Genomic DNA, 18,596 nt, shown 5'->3' with positions numbered 1-18,596 from the left:
CGGGGGTGGGGAACAGGAGATGGAGAAGCCTAAAGAAGGAATGGGTGAACAACACAGATTGTGTGTTGTTTTCACTCAGAGAAATCAGGAGAATGAAGAGGTCACTCATGCAGAATCTAGTGTACACACACACACACACACACACACACACACACAAGCAGAAAGGGATTTATTGGTATATGAACTGGACTAGTGAGGGGACGGAAAGGGGTGAAGAAATGGAAAGAGCCAACTACCAGCAGAAGAGTGTGTGTGTGTATCTCCTCTCTCTAAAAAAGAAAAAAAACAAAACAAACAAAAACCAACTTTGGTATAGCTCAGTCAGCTAGGTGCTTGTTCTGCAAGCTTGAAGACCTGAGTCCATCCTAGTACCCAAATAAAAAGCTGGCTGTGCTGGAATGCCCTCGAAATGTCAGCATTGGGGAAGACGAGACGAGTCGGGAGTATGGGGCCTGCAGACTAGCCAGACTGGTCTAACCCACCTGCCTCAGGTCACAGTGAGTGAGAGATCCTGTCTCAGAATTAAGGCGGAATGCTCCCTGAGGTTGTTCTTTAGCCTCTACACGCGTGTACGTGCACCTGTGCGCACGCATTCTTCCCCAGGCTGTTTTATGAGGGCCTTCCATCTGTCCTCTTTTCACTTTTTGGAAAAGGACCATATCCAAGTTACTTGGTGTTGTCCTTTGATTATTTTTAAGGGTTCAGCTCTTTTTCCCAGTTCAATCAGAATCGCCTCGTTATTGCTCAACTTCGGGAGATGAGGATACTGCTTCCAGCAAGTTCTCTTAACAGCACCTTACTCCTTTAACCACTGCTCCTTACAGAGCTCCCTTACTTCGCCTCCCTCAAACTGGCTGACCTCCACACAGGATGGCTGCGGGTACGCTTCCCAGAACAGAAGGCGCCCTTCCACCATGCAGGCTGTACTCTCGCGAGAAGAGGTTCCCGACGTAACATTGTTAGGAAATCACATTTCAGGCTTTTGTTCCAGAAGAAACACGTTCTCGGGGATGGGGTGAGGAAGAACTTCTAGCAGGGCAATAAAATACTGAATAATCTCATGTTTCTTTCTTTTTTTGGTTCTTTTATTTTAAGATACTTATTTACTGTGTGAACACCAATTATCCATTAAAAGGACATCTGGAAGAGGCATCCCACAAAGGTTGTATTTATTACTATAGTATAATGATAAAATTAATGTGCTTATTGTGTATGTGCTGGGTTTAAACCATTCTACCCAACATGTGTTTAGATAAATTTATCTTCATAAATGTTTAGAGCTTTCATATTACTAGACTATCATGTGGTGACGTCTAGATTTCTCAGAATCATTAAATTCTAGCAACTGTCTCCTACCTCCTCATTTCACACATCTTCATTTTAGGCTCCTGAGCACTCTAAACCTAAACTGTTAAACTCTACCCAGCTTGAGAACTGAGCGTTTAACCCTCCTTCTACTTCCCATCCCATAACAGAGGCCTAATGAGTTTCTGCCTCAACACACGGATAAACATCATTGGCGGCCATGTGTCTTGGCATCTTAAAGGCCCTTTTAATCTCTTTAAATTGTCCCCATTTCAGTTGCAATTGTATAAATCCAAAAGAGTCCTATCTATGGCACCCGAGGAAGTTGAAAGTGGGCCAACAGGCCCCCTGCAGTTTGATGCTGAGGTATTTAATTTTATCCTGCTGATATGCCTGACCTTGAATTGGGTCTTCTATTTATATAAATTAGTGGGTTATAGCATTCCTGTCATTTAAAAACATTGAACAGCATCACCAAACATCCCACCCAAAAAGGAAAAAGTGATATTTTTTTTTCATCGCTGAACCTTCTATGCTACCTCCTCTTATGATATGAGCCCTTGCGATCATTCAATGCCCATTCTCCCCTAGGATGCCTCAGAATGGCCTTCCCTGTTCTCTGAAGGTTACCCAGTGGCTGACACCTACGGGAGATGTGACAGGAAGTCTTGATTCTCAGCTTCATAGGACTTAGAGTTGTCTTAGGGTTAAAACCTCCTCGTGTGCCTTGTGGAGGTCATTTCCTATATGTTAAACAGGCGGGAAACACTGCGCTAAATGTAGGAAGGAGAAAGTACAAGTACCAAAATTCACTCCTCTCTACTTCCTAACTGCAGTCACAATATAATCAGCCATCTTACCTGCTGGCCGCTATCTTACAGCCATGATGGGCTATCCCCTGAAACTGTGGGCCACAATAATCTTCCCTCCTTAAATGGTCAGGCATTTGTCACAGTAGCAATAACGGTGAGTAACGTAAGCACTTAATGCCCATTTGAGGTATAGCTGAAGAATAAAGGAAGCGAGACAACGTATAATGGCAGGATGAAAACCTATAGGGACAGGAGATCTGGGTCAAACCCTAATTCTGCCAGTGGGAGGATTACGTAGCCTACGCTAAGTCATTTTTACCTTCCTAGCCCTCAGTTTCCCCTATGTGCGATGTTTCTGGCCCTTCTTCTTCCTCAGGGACAGTGATATATATTTGTCATTTTAATAAATAAACTGGAATATCCTCAAGCAAGTCTCTCCTTAATCCTAAAGGCGAAGATGGCAATGACCATCATAGCAGAAGCTAGCTTTGCAGTTTCCTTATTCCAAGTGCCAGGTACCTACAGTACCTACAGACAAGTATATTTAAGGTGGTCCTAACTCGTAACTATTTATTGTCCATCTGTATTTAAACCATGCTTTCCATTTCCTCTTAGGAATAGATTATGAAGCCAAGCAAGGTGGTACATTTAATCATAGCACTCAGGGAAGCAGAGGCAGGCAGATCGCTGTGAGTTCAAGGCCAGTCTGGTCTACAAAGCAAGTCCAGGACAGCGAGGGCTACACAGAGAAATCCCATCTTGAAAAATCAAAACCCCAAACCAGAATAGATTACAAACAAAATCTTATTTCTCCCCTGTCATCAGTTAGAGCATGAAAGTTAAAAGCTCAGACCTGAGCACTGTTTCTTGATTTGAATCCTTGCCTAATCATCTGTAAGAGCTGTGGATACTGATCTTTCTGGGTCCCCTCATTTCCTCATGTGTAAATTAAGATGGTACCCTGGCCTTTTAACATGGGGACTGAAAGTATCGTACTTGTAAAAGGTGTAAGCAACGTCTGAAATCCAGCAGTATTTTTATAGTGTCTGCTGAACAAGTAGAAGAAACAGACTATATTCAAATTTTAAAGAACTTTCACTATGTATATTTTATAATCACTTCTGTCTACCTCCAACATCTACACTTGTCCCTTTGTTTGAGGCATTTTTTCATTTGAAAATAAACTATATTACCTCTTGATTTCAATTAAAACTGCTCCAAAGTGGACGCAAATGCTAATGCCAACTTCATGCTTGTGTTGCATTAGCTGGAAAGCATTCTGCTGCACCCCTCAATGCAAAAGCTATCCGCGCCTGTACAAGACCTTCCAGAACCAACACCCCACAGAAAGAGTTCTCCAAGCAATACTCAAGAGAGCAGGGCTCCTTCATATCTCCCTCTGGAGTGACCCAGAACCCAAGATTTAATGGGTCACCTCTGCCCTGACTATGTATGAATATGGGCATGCCTTTCTATGAATTCCAAACAAGAAATGCTTTCTCCTGTACACAGCACCATTCCCACCTCAGTCCTTACTTCTAAGTGATCAAGAAGAAACGGGGAAAACAGCATTGTTTTCATTGTGCGTAAAACCACTCACATCTTAAGCAATTGTGTGCTGCTGAAAATGAGCACAATGGAGAGAGTTTCTTAAGCATTGAAAGTGAAGGTCCCCTAGTATTAAAAATGTAAGGATAATTCAGCCAGTTGTAGGCAGAATGAAGAAAACTATGATCACAGCAAGTCAATAATTGAGGAAGACTATCACACATATCAGAAAAGGGGGATGGTCAAAGATGTGTAATGGCATGGCTGCTGAAAACGTGGATAAACTGTACCTACACCTCCCTCTTCTAAGATCCTCCTCACGTTCCTGTCATCCAGCTCTGTCTCACCTTTTTGCCCTTTTCCCCTGAGTCCCCATCCCTAACTTCTCCTCCTTTACAAAACAGTATTTGGGCCCAAGTTACCAATTTCAACAAAATCAGTTAGGAAAAAAAAAAAAATCCACCTCATTGCTTGATATCCTCCAGGCCAAAAAGTTTGCAGAATTCAGCATTTTCAAAAACAGCCACAGAAAAAGAAAAAAAGCGTGTCTTTTCCAGCCCAGTAAATCTCATCTATATAAAGACTAAATGAATAACATTTTAAAAATTCCTCAATGTGAGCAAGTCCACGTCACCATAATATATTGTCTTTATGTGGAAAAGACAGAGGCTCACACATTTTATTTTATAACTGTGTCTCCTTTGCAACATATTACCATACAAAAGAGATATGGTATATATATAGAGAGAGAGTGAGAGAGAGAGATATCTATATATCTATATATCTATATATATATCAAACTCTAGAAAACAAGAAGCCAATATCGCTCCTTTCTCTAGGATCCTTTCCTTAAGGCCTTTCTTTTTCTACCTGCCAAACATCAGAAAAATAAGAAATATCTCCACTGACTTGAAGTAACTCTTACCCTTAAATAATTTGCCTGGGTCCATCCATAGCCCATTTTAAAAAAACTTCCTTTCAACATTTGGTCAGCGCTCTCCCCTCTGCCTCCTTCTATCCACAAGCAGACTCTTCCACCCCAGTTCCCACTGCCAGCCACCTTTGCCCTCAAGCTCTCAACAGCCCATCCCCTTTATATGTAGGCACTTAATCTGATTCTACCCTTCGTGCTTTTTTCATTATTCTTAGTTCATCCACACCACATAAATTATCGCCTTCATTTTCAGTTCCCCATGTGCCCCATTCACACCAATTCCAAATAAATACTTGATTCCCCATCCATTGAATCCAAATTAATTCATATTCCCGCTCTCATCCTCCATCCTCATCCCCGCCCCACTTTTCATCTATTTCTCTTCCTTACAGCACCTCCTCTCCTTCTTTTATCCGTGCCCGTCTTTCAGAACAGTTTAGATGTAGAAGGCTTTTGTAGGATGGTTGGTGATGGCTTCCCTTGCTATCTTAGGAAAGCCGTATTCTACATCACTGCCAATTTCCATAGGCTACAGCTTGCAGGGTCCATTTAACCCTCCACCTTCGTGTCCATGAACATCATCTCTCCCCACCCACAAATCAGTCACCAGAGTCAGAAAACTCACTTGACTGCACGTTCCATGTACCCCGATGTGTGGGTGCTGAAATGTCACAGATGCTGTATTTTCTGATCTTGGAATACATTCACACACATGAGGTATCTCAAGGATAAGACTCAAGTTCAAACACAAACTACTTATGTCTCATAAACGCTTCAGACAAATAGCCTGAAGGTATTATTTTACAACTTTTTTTTTGTTTGTTTGTTTGCTTGCATTTTGACTGTTGTTTGTGCCAGTTGTGGAACTGTCTACTTGTGGTATCAAATAGGGATCTCAAAAAAATTTGCAGAGGGTCTGGAGAAATGACTCAGTTTTGGTCATGTGCTTGCCACATATGCATGAGCATCTGGGTTCAGATATTCAGGCCTTACATTAAAAAAGAAGTCAGGGGAATGATTCTCAATGGTTTTCTGCTAGACTCATAGATGGGCGTCTTGTTGCCATCCTAGAGCTTCCTCTAAAAGCAGATGGGAGAGGATGCAGAGACTCATAGCCAGACATTATGTAGACAGAGTGTAAATCAGAGGTATCCGTAGGGTTCCTCCCCTAAGGGCTTGGGGAAATCCATGGAAAATGGGGAGAAAAAATTACAGAAGTCAGAGGGTTGGAGGACAATAAGAGAACGTGGCCCACCGAATCAACTGTGCAGGGCTCGTATGGGCTCACGGAGGCTGGAGGGGCAAGCGTGGGGCTTACATGAATCTTCAGCAGATGTGATGGCAGTTAGCTTGGTGTGTCTGTGGGATTCCTGGCAGTGGGAGTTGTTGGTGTGTCTCTGACTTTTTTGGGATTCTTTCCCTCCTACTGGGCTGCCCTGTACAGTCTTGATATGAGGGCTTTTGCCTTGTCTTATTGTACCTTGTTTTGTTGTTTTCGGTTGTTGTCTCCCGGAGGCCTGCTCCTTTCTAAAGGGAAATGGGGGGGGGGGAATGGATCTAAAGAAGAGGGGAGACGGGGAGAAAGTGGGAGGAGTAGAAGAAGGGGAAACTCGTTGGGACAAACACCTATACATACATACACAAGGAAAAAGAGTTAGAGTTTGGAGCCTTTTGGATTTGTGGTCCAGGATACTCAACCTTTCTGTAGTACTAGCTAACCACCTCATTTCTAGTTTGCATAAAGGTGCAGTTATCACTAACTGAGGTCAAAACATCAAGAGAAACAACCCAAACCACCACCAACACAATAATAATAATAATAAAACAACTCCACTACTATTGTTAATGAGCTATTATGTACGATCTGCCAAGTAAACTGTTTATTCACTCTTGGAAACTATGTGTGATGTGGATGCAGTTATCTGTCTTTATAGATGAGGAGACTGAAACTCAGAAAAGACGAGACCAACCTTGGCACCCGCTCTGAGACGCCATTTTCAAAGAACAAAGCCCCAAGTAATGCATCAGTCATCACAGTTAGTCTCTGGAATTCTCTGTGAGGTAACAGGGTGAATAAAAGAAAAATCTGGACTTTCACCCACCACTCCCCAAATCTCTGTTCCTCGGACCTACCCAGCTTCTATACAAGGGGCCAAAGGTTCATACTGGTAACTATCTACATCCCTGTATTTCACAACTCAGAATATCTCAACATTCTCACTTCATTTTGCTTCCTCTGGCTTCCTTGCAGGGCAGGAGTGAGTTTTGTTCTGCAACCGGAGGCGCTGTCGTACCTTGTCATTACTTTCTTCCCTGACTCAACCAAGAAAGAAATGAAAATTAAAATCCTTTCAGAATGGTACCAAGAGAGGGAAAGGACTGAAGAAGAAGGAAGCATGGTGCCTGGAGCTGGAGAACTTGAGCGCAGATGCTGATGGGAAGCCGAAGCTGGGCCATGAGATTGAGAAGCTATGTTAGGGAGACCATACCACAAACCCGGCAAGAGCCACAGTGCTTCCAGCTCAGTCTCAGGAGCGTGTTCCTAGGTCAGGATATAAGAGGGAATGCTGGTCCTCTGCATTGCATGACAGTACCTCTGAGGTTCAAAGCCGTGGCTTCTACTCACAAGGCATTCATTTTCCTTCAGAAAAACTGTTTATGGTCTTGCAAAGACATCACAGGAACCACCCAAACATCAGAGCTGAATGAGGCCTTCGGAGCCATATTGTTTGACAAATGTGGAAAACAGGGTTCAAGCAGTAAAGAGACAACAGTGTCCCAGAATAGTCAGTGGCAGAGCTAGAAAAAGAATCCAGGTTGTCTGACTTTTGGGCCAGGGCAGCTTCCTTGGTGACACAGAGTGCCACACTCCCATCTCCCCACCCCCACTACCAACCCCCAGCATCAGGTTGGGTAGCTTAGTTGATTGAATTTTTAGACAGGGTCTCACTATATAGCCCTGATTGGCTGGTACTCACTTAAGTAGAGCAGATGAGCCTAAAACTCACAGAGAGCCACCTGTCTCTGCCTTCCAAGTCCTGGGACTGAAAGGCCTGCATGCGGCCCCAGAGACTTCTCTTACCTCGTATGCCATCACCGACTTACTCTGAGAACATTATTTCTCTCTAATACCTTTGGGGATTCTCCTTAAGCAGTATACAAGAACCATACAAGCAATACACTGTTAGCGACCCACTTAAAAACCGCCAAACTCAGTAATTGCTCCTAGTGGCACTTTAGCCGACCAAGAAGAGACATCACCCCAACTTCCAACCCCAGAACTGAAAACAAAGACAGTCTCAAGGAAAATGCCAATTTCCCACTCCTCTGTATGAACCCCTCACATACAAATGACCCCACTGCCCCAAAGACCAGTAAAATTTCCCGGAATCAGCACAGGAATTCTGAGTAAAATATACAGCCCTCCACCCCTCCCGTCCCCACCCTACACACACACACACACACACACACACACACACCACAGAGCAATGAAATCACTTTAGCAACTTCTTCTCGGTAACAAGCTCATTAAAAAGCAATTCTGCCATCTCTCCATAAAGCACGAGCCAGAGAACAATGCAAAAGAGGAGATGCCAATTAATTATAGAATGATCACATCTAATGAACTCTGAAACCCTCCTGCTGTTGGTGACTTTGATAAAGAAATCAGGGATGCTGGGAAAAGAGTGAACAGGGACACCCTGGCTACCTAGTTTAACTGTGAATGCTTTGACATGTACCCCTTCAACTTTTAATGCTGATCAAACCTGCAGAGACACAGTGACAAAACAATGACAAATGCCCGTGTAGACAGGGCCTGAGGAATGTCTGTGAGTCACACCCAGAGCCCCTTTCCAGCAGCCTCAGAACTGCCTGGTTCTCTCTTGGGGTTGGTCTTGCCTTGGAAACTAGCTCTCCTCAGCCAGGCATGTCCTGTACTGGGACTTCCTAAGAGCTTATGGTCGGAAGTGAGTCATACTATTCCCTAGCCAGCCCTCCTTCCTCCCTGTGCCATCCTAGCGAGCAAGAAGGTAACTTCTTACAGGAGAAGCCCATCCCACCACAAGGGGAACACCCAAAAGAGGAAGAAAAGACCTGCGGCCAACTTGTACCACTACCTGTGTGAGTCCTCTGGTGGGCCTTTAAGTGGGAGCTTTTTGTATAAACTTTCCGGCACCCGTTAAACTGACAGCGATGGACCCTCTTCTTGTTTTCAGGGCATGTGTCAGCCCCTACCCCTCCTTGTTCACTGTCGCTCTGTCCACTCTTAACTGCTCCAGCTGGTGTCACGGCTGTTGCCGCCGCCACCCCTCCCACCTTCACTGAGCTGAGGGAAGCCTTCTTGGCCACCAGTTTCAACGTCACCGTGCCATCCACGGCTGAGAGAGTCTGTGAGGTTTTGACCAGATGGCGGCTGAGCTCAGGGGACGAGGGGGGCGTTAATGAGGTCACTGCGTTGAGCTGGGCCTGGTTGACCGCTGTGTAGCTGTCTAGAGAAGAGCTGGTTGGTTGGAGGCTGAGGCAGGTCTCAGATAGCAACTTGTCCCGAGAGAGCAAGATGTCCACTGCAGAGCTCTTCTCGCAGATGGTGGCTTCCACTGGGAGCAGCAGGGGGTCTAAGCGCCGGAAGCTTTCCTCAATGCACGGGGGAGGAGAGGCGTGCAGAAAGCAGTCCAAGTCCTCACCAAAGGTCTCCGAGATACGCCGGGGTTCTGTCTGGAGGTAGCGTTCCAACTCAAGGCATGTCTGCAGGAGAAGGAAGGAGAAAAGTAACCATCAGAGGCAAAGGACACCAGGAGGCCATGCACAGATTGGCAGGTAAACAGAAAAGGACAGAGATGGCCAATGTCTGAGATGCTCTTGCCCGTGGGTCTGATGTCTTGGTATTTACTCTTTGAGTACTTCTGAGGTATTCAGCAAAGCCCCATGGAATGACTTGAACCACTCTAGTAGACAGAGAACCAGAAGGACTGTCTCACACCTGCAAAATCCACAGAACCTCAACACCTAAATCACGATCTCTTTCCCTTCCATCCATTGAGCAGGTAAGATGCACAAGGATTTTCCATGGAGGCAAGATGCAAATAGAAGCCAAGACTGTTCATGGCCCCATTTCAATGTCCAAAGCAGACTTGAACAAGTCACAAAACTAAGCCAACTTTACAACTTGATCTGCACAGAAAACCATGTCTAATCAGGCTAGAGCCAGCACCGCCTTGAGCCTGGATTTCACGAACACAAGGAATGGCTGTCACTCTACAGAATGCCTATTATAACATCTTTGAGACATAAGACAAATCCCCTATTGTCCATATGGTCCACTGTAACAAATGCAGTTGCTCTCCACTGTGTGGCAAGGGGCATGGCTCTCACTATGATTGCTTAGCACCGCTGACTATCCACTCAAAATAAGTTCAAAGGCAGCAATGAAGACCTATGAAAGGCGATAGGTATGTTTAATCCCAGGACTCAGGAATCAGAGGCAGGCAGATCCCTCTGCCAGCCTGGCCTATGTAGTGGGAAAGATAGAAGATTATAATGAACAGCATACATTTTTTTTTCACCTGGTAAATGGAGAGGAACCAAAAAGGTTTAATTTTAACAATAAAATCTTCAACCAATGTGCTCCTAAGTCCTTGAAAGGTAGTAAGGACTTAGGCAAAAATAAGTTTGAATTCCAGAGTTCTTGTCAATTTTACTACTCCAGAAGCTTACATAAATGACATTGCTAACTTGCACACTCAGCTCACTTCCACTGGCTTCTAAAGGCTTGAAAAGAGAAATGCTAACGGAAATTCAAAAGCTGACTAACATGATTTACTGCCTCCATGATGCTGCTAATCAACCAGTGTTCTGCCTATAAGAAGTTTTTCTGTTCAGAACATATTCTAATGGCATACCTAGTTATGTTGTGTCTGTCAAGGATTTTATTTTGGTAACATTTAAGCCAACCAGTTTTTAGTCAGACTTCAGGTAAAACTTTGCATCTCTGAATAAGAACCAGATTCATAACAACAACAAAATATCAGTCTTGAGCTTCACATCTGGTGTTTAATGCCATGAGCTAATGAATGGTTTCCATGTTTATTCTGTCATGCTCATTATTTTATAGCTGTTTCAGTAGAGGAATCCATCATTACTGGGGGCAAGCAAAAGGTATGTCCAGATAATTTGGAGATTTTTCCAGATCTCTATTACTGCTTCCTGATTTCAATTCTTTGTGAGCAAATAATAGACTTCAGAGGTATCAAGCCTTTTGAGTTTCCTGAGGTTTACATTACAGCCTTAGAGTATGCCTCATCTCGCTGAGGCAGGCAGTTTTAGGAACAACCACTAAAACATGGCACAATCAGAGGGTTTCTTGCCCTTTCTCCCAAAGAGGAGAACCCGAGCTTTGAGAGGCGGGCATGTTCCGGGTGAAAGTCAGCTGAGTCATGGGTTACTGGAAGTCCTTGGGGTCGTTCCCTGTCTCCTGTGCAAGGATTAATGGCACATGCCTAGATGCTGTTTTGTCTGTGGATGGATCTTTATTATGTCCAGTCTATTTATATAGTTTTCAATTCAAAGATGTGAAAGAAATGGGTTGGTATGAGGCTCAGATCCCTTCATATTGTAAGTTCTGAGGAGCTGGGACATTTTAAACACATTTAGATGCTGTTATAGACGTATTTAAAAAACAGCCTCCCCAGTACGCCAGGCTTTGCCTCCCAGGAGTCTTTGCGCTAGAAACATGGACATATAGCATCCTCTAAAATCTGGGCTGCTTCAGAAAGGCTGAATTTCTGAAGGATAATTTGTAGGATATTTTCCATGAGTGTCGATCAGGAGGTGCAGAATGCCCCAGACAGTCACTATAGAGTGATTTTTTTTTTTGGGGGGGGGGGGTCTGGAGAAATCTATTTCCTGTAATCTCTGTTAAAAATAAAGTTTAGATAAAAGACATATTTTTAGCAGGATGAGGAGTTTAAAGAACTTCCTGTCAAGAGTATAGAAACTAAAATGCTACAGGTAAAAAGAACATGTTAAGTTCATATCCAAGAAAAAAAAAGAGTTCTTTTACAATATTATTTGTAACTACCTGTAAGATTGCTTTAACCAATACCTTCAATGTTTTTTTGAAATTAGCCTCTCCATATACTCATGGATTTTAATATTATCAGTTCTATATATCTATACAGGTATTTACAGAAATAAATGTGTATATTACGTAGAAGTATATACACTGTTAATCCTAACTCAGTCTACAAAAGCTTAAAAATGAAGATACCCAGTAGCAATGGCACAGAACCTGATTTCCTAAATATGATTTTCCATCAAAGGGAGGCAGAGCTCACTGGAAAAAAATACCAGTTTCATGGACTGAGGCAAAACTGTAAGCTAAGCCTAAAAGATCCTGTGGTCCCAGAAAATAAGGTCCCAGAAAATAAAATGCTTATAAGGGAAACACGGTGCAGCAAAGACTTTGTGCTGTTAACTTAAAGAGGTCTCCAGTGGCCAAATCTGGACAATGAGGGAAACTTCTGATCATGATAATGGAATGCTACCCATCAAATAAAATAAAACCTTATACGCCTATAAATAATGACTAAATAAATAAATGGAGGGGAAAGAATCAGTTTTTCCTTATATTAAATTACAATTTATAAGGAGAAAGGTTGATAGTAATTTAAAAAACACAACCCTGAAGCCAAACTCGGTGACGCACACCTCTAATTCCAACACTCAGAGATGCTCAGACAGGCAGATTGCTGTGAGTGCATGGCCAGCCTGGTCTACAAAGAGAGTCCAGGACAGCGAAGGCTACACAGAGAAACCCTGTCTCCAAAAACAAACAAACAAACAAACAAACAAACAAAAATCAACCATGAGACAAACAACAAAGCAATAATGACAGCAAGTAAGACTAATTAATGAGGGCTCAAGAGTCAAAAATATAAGAAACAAGGTATTTGTCCTCTCAAAGTATCTCCCAACCAGATGTTAAATCCAGAGACAAAAATGGTAACTTCATGGTGAGGAAAGATAACTGATACCACCTGAACCACTGATCACAGTTAACCTACCAGTGACAACTCATATCGGTAATGTGCACCCTCTGTATGATTATGCTCAAAGAGGTATTACATTAGTCTGTTCTATTCCTGCCAAAGATGCATAAACTCAATCTAATCACGAGAAGACATCAGACAAACCGAAGTAGAATCCATTACACAAAACAACTGGGTAGTTACAAATGTCAAGGTCATAAACTGTAGAGCGAGGTTGAGAAGCTGTCACAGATTAGAAGAGACAGTATGATATGGCATTTAAATACAATGGATCTTAGGCCAATAAAATACTGGAAAAATGCAATTCAAATATATAAATTAGCTGATGGTATTTTTCCCAATGATAATTTCCTGATGATGATAATAATACTATATTGAAGGGAGAATGAAATAGAGCAAATATCAGCAAGCTAGTAATCTCTCTAGGCTATAAATTTGAATAGAGTTCAGATGCTTCTCTCTATTCTAATGACACTCCAGCTACCAAACTCCAAGTGTGGGTCAGCAGATGTCAATTTAATGACACAAATTATGCCTGTCCGCTATCTCACCTTGGTGATAGAGGCTTCTCTGAGCTGACCTATCAGCACAACTTAAGGCCTGATCCATTTCATCAGCCTGACTCCTAACAAACCATTCCTTTCGGGAAAGGGAAAGAATGTTCAAGCACTAAATGATTCTCTTATGTATTCATGAGTCACAGATGAGCTTCATGAAGACTGTGATATCCCAACCCTGAGATGCATGGCTTCTTTGCCTGGTCTCCTAGTAAATATCACCTAAAACTGGCTCTGAAACGATCACCCTAAAAGCTCCTTTAATAACTCGCTTCATGCTTTCACAGGCCTCCTGCTTGTTGAAACAAGCTTGTTAAAGGTAATAATCCAAGACCTGGCTTTTAAAAAAGAAAGAAAGAAAATGCGCTGGTTAAATGGCTCCATGGGTGAAGGTGCTTGCTGCCATCCCTGATGATCTGAGTGTGATTCCTAGAACCCAATGTTGTGGAGAGAGTGAAGTGATTTCCACATGGGCACTTTGAACTCCTTCTGTCTGTCTGTCTGTCTGTCTGTCTCTCTCTCTCTCTCTCTCTCTCTCACACACACACACACACACACACAAACACTCTCTCGTACACACAAATAAATCAATGGTTAAAAATATTTTAAAAAGAAAATGCTTCAAGCCTATTACTGCCATACCCTCTAATTCTATGACAAGTTCCAGAAACCAAAGTAGAAGGAGAACAGCAAAATTCCAGTCCTGTAGCATATAAGCCCATCAAAATCCCCCTCCCACTGTCAGTTAACAGTCATTGTCATGGGTTCAAGAGAAATGTAAAACACTTGGTTATATGATGCCAAAGTCACCAAGTAGCTTTTGTTCAACCCTTGCCTACTGCATCATAAATTACACCCCAACCTACCAATCCAGAGAGTAAACTGTTAGCATCTCCCCTAAATGCCTCCTTCAAGGGTTTCTTTCACTCATTTTTTTTTCCTATTTACTTTCCCTCATGTCCATATTCTTGAAGCTATCTTTCACCTCCACTCCCCCTAATCATTCTTCACTCAGATTTCAGCATGGAGTCTATCTCTGACAGGAAGCCTGGTCTACAAAACACGGTGCTGAGAAAATGTACTGATTGCCAAATGTTGAAAGACACTCCTCCCCAGGCCTGGGCAATGAAACATATCTGCTAAATGAATCTAGGTGCAGAAAGACTAACGGGATGTCTGGGTGCTTAAGATTATAATCTTAAAAGCACAAAGTACACGCTCTAGCCTAGGCTCCTTGGGTCCACCCCCTTAGAAACCTTTTAGGACATAAAAACTTTTATTTTTTATTCTGATTCTCAATTTGAACACGAGACAAAGCCACAGGTATAACATTTCTGCTACGACTTAATAACAAGGGCATGACAAGTAGTCAGGAATCTTTGGATCTATGTGTATTCAAGTTAGAAAGTTAAAAAAAAAAAACCAAAGGAAAAGAAATTACATTTTGCTAATGATTTTTTTTTCTGGAATAATGCAAAGTCAAAGAAATAAAAGGCCAGCAGTCAATACCTAATTTGCTAATCAATCAATGGTCATTTGTGGTCCTTTTGCCAGTTGTCCTTCATCACAGTCATCCCGCTTGTCGCACATAAAAGGGTCAAGAGCTAAGCCTACACACAGATAAGACAATTTTAAGAAAGACATGGATGCCAAAACACGGAGAAACCCAGCCTTCCACTTTTTGAAACATGCAAACTCATGCTTCCTCTAAGATCAGACCTTGACCTGCCACTGCTGTTGATGATGCTAATGAGTGTGATGATGATGCTCTTGGCAAGGAAGGGGTAAACTTCTGTTCCAAGCAAGACTGTTCACCCAGGTAATTACACACAGGTGAACTGCACTTGGCTGCCCATGGGAACCTCTTTCTGCCAATTATTATGTATGGTTTTGCCACGTGCTATTAACCACAGTGCCACAGTCCCTAAAGAGTCTCACAGAGAGAAAGAAGGCACCAACCTCTTGCTTTCTCCTAGGAGGGAGGGGCCTAAAACTCGCTTGTGTGTGTGTGCTTTGAAATCTTCAGACACGTCCCAGAATGGGAAATTCAACTACTGATAGGGAAAACGGGGTCCTTTTCTGTGGGCATTTACTAAAATATTCTTCCCAGAGACTTAATGCTTAGACTTAGACTTTTTAATCAAAAAAGAATGATTCCTCCAACTCCTGAAATCAACAAGAAGGTTTATAAAGATTGACATGGATGGGAACGTCATGTTTTTTGTTTTGTTTTTTTCCTTCCTCTTCAAAGAGTGATAAGATCAAAGATGCTGACATATTTCCACTCTTTTAAAATTAGGTCAGAGTTAAAAGATGGGAAAGGAACCAGAGAGATTTAGTACCATTTTTCTCTCTGGTTAGATGACAAAGCCAGGAAGCCTGTGGGAGAACCTCAATTTCCAAGCACTAGACTCATTGCCTCAACATTTTAAAATGGGTCGAGGAAGAACAGTCACATTGAACATGCTTCAGGACAGAACGAGCACATAAACCATTGTTCAATCCACTTCCTACAGCTTCAAAAAAGTCAGTCCTAAGAGAGTTTTAACCTTTTCTTGATTTTTTTTTTTTTAGCACTAGCACATTAGGGTAGAAAGTTGGAAAAGAATGGATTCTGTCTAGAAAATTCACCTAAGCAATAATACAGTATGAGTAAAAATCTCTTACTGCATGCTTTAGCTATTAGGTTTAAAAAAAGAAAAAAAAAAAAAAAAACACCAGTAGCACAGCCCATAGGTACAATAGTCTTACACATTGCTGTCAGAACTGCTGAACTCCACAAAACGTTCAAGGTACTATAGCCAATGCAAGACCGCATTCCTCCTGACTCTTTCTCACATCAACTGGTTGCTAGAACTGAAACCAAATTAAACATCCCCCTCCGGTAATTTGTAAATTCTGAGAGACAGTGCTGTGAAAGTTAACTCAATCCTAAACAAACATGAAGTTAGGAAACGAATATCAAAATCAGTGCTGCTCCTCCCCAAATCATTTCTAACATACAAAGAAAATATTTGTTTGTATATTTTTCCCTGGAGAAGCCAGGAAGGAAGGAGAGATTAAAGGCCTGGGAAGAGGATGGTGACTTCGAAATGACTTTCCCTGAATCCAGGATGTACAGCATCCTCAAATACTGCTTTGATCCTCCAAGGGATCTTTAGTTGCAACTCATAAAGTGAATCCTACAAACCACTCTGGTCTAAATTAGACACTAAAGTCATGCAACCCGGGCAAAGCCAAGCTTTGGGTTCCAGAAGGAAGAAGACTCTAGGTCTCCCTCCTTCTCCAACTAGGAAGGCGTGTCCTTCGTTACCATCAGTTCTTAAGTTAATAGTATCAACTAGGCAGGAGATGGCCCAAGCACAAACAGACTCCCTAAACTTGGTTCTTTCTTGGTTTTCTGTGTGCTACTCCCCAGGACATATCAAATTGAAGTCCACAGGTCTGCGTGAGGGTTAGTCCTCAGAAAAGTTAGCCCTCAGAAAGGTTGTTCACCGTTCCTCCGCCCTGAACAAAACTGGAATGATTACAATACTACTGCACACAAATCCATGGATACACAAGATACTTTGTCACCTCTATCCAGCTCTTCCAACCAAGCTACCTTTTAAGATTAAACGGGTGAAAATACTATTCGCTACTTAGTAGCCCCAAATTCAGCTTCAGTTGATGTCTCAATTTTAGTCATTATCACATTCTCATGGACATAATAAAATTCATGCCTAAAGAATCAAAGGAAACTGCTCTATATTCTGTTGTCAAGAGCAATGGACTAGATCCAAAAGTTCAACAAGACGACTCCCTAAGGCAGTGGTTCTCAACCTTCCTAAGGCTGTGGTCCTTTACCACAGTTCCTCGTGTTGTTCTGAGCCCAACCATAAAGCTCTTTCATTGCTGCTTCACAACTGTAATTCTGCTACTGCTGCAACTGTAATGTAACATCTGATATGTAAATATCTGATAGGCAGGATATTGGATACTCGACCCCAAAGGGATCACAACCCACAGGTTGACGATCCTAAAGGAAACATCTACCCTTACAGCCGGTGACAATGCTAAGCCGTTCCTGTTCAGGAAGGAGCCCACCGACCTAAGGGAAAAGCCTCTTTTCTGAGAGATGGCGTCCCAAGAACAACAATGAGCCTGACGGGTTTTCAGCTTCACCATTAATTTTCCATAAAGAGCAGTTTTCTTGACGAGCGCTTGTGTCGGGCAGGGTCTGATGCTTCAGAAACCTGTAATTATTCTTGGCTCCCCACCCCCCACAGCCTCTGCACCTGTGTCAGTTCAAGGCACCAGCTGGCCATGTCTTGCCTCCTGCCTCTTAAGAGAAGGGAGGGAGGGGGCATCATTGAAAATCCAAACTCATGCTACTCACTTCCTCCAAAATGCAAAAACAAAACAAAAAAATTTTAAACTCGCCAATCCCAATTCCCTTCCCCCAACGTGCCTTGCCAAAAGAAACAAATAAACATTAATTGGCTGGAGAGCTCTCATTCAAACTAAAATTACTGAAAAACACAGTTAACGGGGAAAGGTCTGACAAGGGGTTATTAATCCTGTTTTACAGCTCACTCTCACACACCCCACCCGTTCTTATTAACCTTGTACACACACTCACACACTCTCCACAAACTCCCCAGGCCCCTGTACTCTCGGTAGCCAGGATGGGAACATGCCGAAACAATGACATCATCTCCCCTTCCTCTCCCAGATCACTGCTCAGCCTGACTCAGGCTATTGGGATGATTATTTATTTATTTATTTATTTAGTACACTCATTTCACTCTCTACTAGAACACTGTTATGCCCTCAGTTGGGTTAATTAAATATTGCCATTTCCCTACCTTCCATAACACACACACACACACACACACACACACACACACACACACACACACAATGACTTCTTTGACACAAAGCACCATTGCATATATGTACGGTGCTCTCTCCCTTTCCCAGCTTGAATTTCCTGAGAAGAACGGGTTCAAATCCCACTGGGGCCCTCAGTGGCAGATGCAATCGAGTTGCTGACAGTCACAAAGGGCACTTTCAAAACACAGCTTCCAGGAACCTCTGGTGCGGAATGTTACAGACAGCGCAGGGTACAGGAGGAGCGCTGTGCTCCTCAGACCATGGGAAATGGAAGCCAAGGGCACAAAGAGAGCAAGCCCTGAGATGCTTTTCTTGAGCGACGGTTGTGATTTTTGTGTAATTGTATGCCCGTGGAATCGATCCCCTAAAATATTTAAGATGGCCACATGACGGAGCGACCTTAGCCTCTCCGAGCTCACTGTTCTCATTTGCTGGAAGAACGGCCTGAACTTCTAAAGTACGCACAGTCTGAGGGGCTCACATGCCTTGAAATAGAAATGGGAAGATAAAAGCGAGA

At 42.8% G+C, this 18,596-nt stretch overlaps 1 protein-coding gene across 2 annotated transcripts in view; it reads right to left on the bottom strand.

The window, feature by feature from the left end:
- Window positions 1-18,596, bottom strand: part of Klf7 (KLF transcription factor 7) — an 87,111-nt gene that overhangs the window by 36,569 nt on the left and 31,946 nt on the right. The window contains exon 2 of one of the 2 annotated variants that reach the window (XM_055616914.1): window positions 8,715-9,345. In XM_055616914.1, the coding sequence (XP_055472889.1) occupies window positions 8,715-9,345 (631 nt within the window). The remainder of the gene's footprint in view (window positions 1-8,714; window positions 9,346-18,596) is intronic. The other variant, XM_055616916.1, reaches the window with a different exon arrangement.

This window comes from Psammomys obesus, unplaced genomic scaffold (genome assembly GCF_907164565.1).
Source record: "Psammomys obesus unplaced genomic scaffold, mPsaObe1.curated_primary_1811, whole genome shotgun sequence".
In the NCBI taxonomy this organism is placed as follows: domain Eukaryota; kingdom Metazoa; phylum Chordata; class Mammalia; order Rodentia; family Muridae; genus Psammomys; species Psammomys obesus.
Note: the sequence above shows the minus strand (reverse complement) of the source record. Positions and strands in the feature narration are given on the sequence as shown.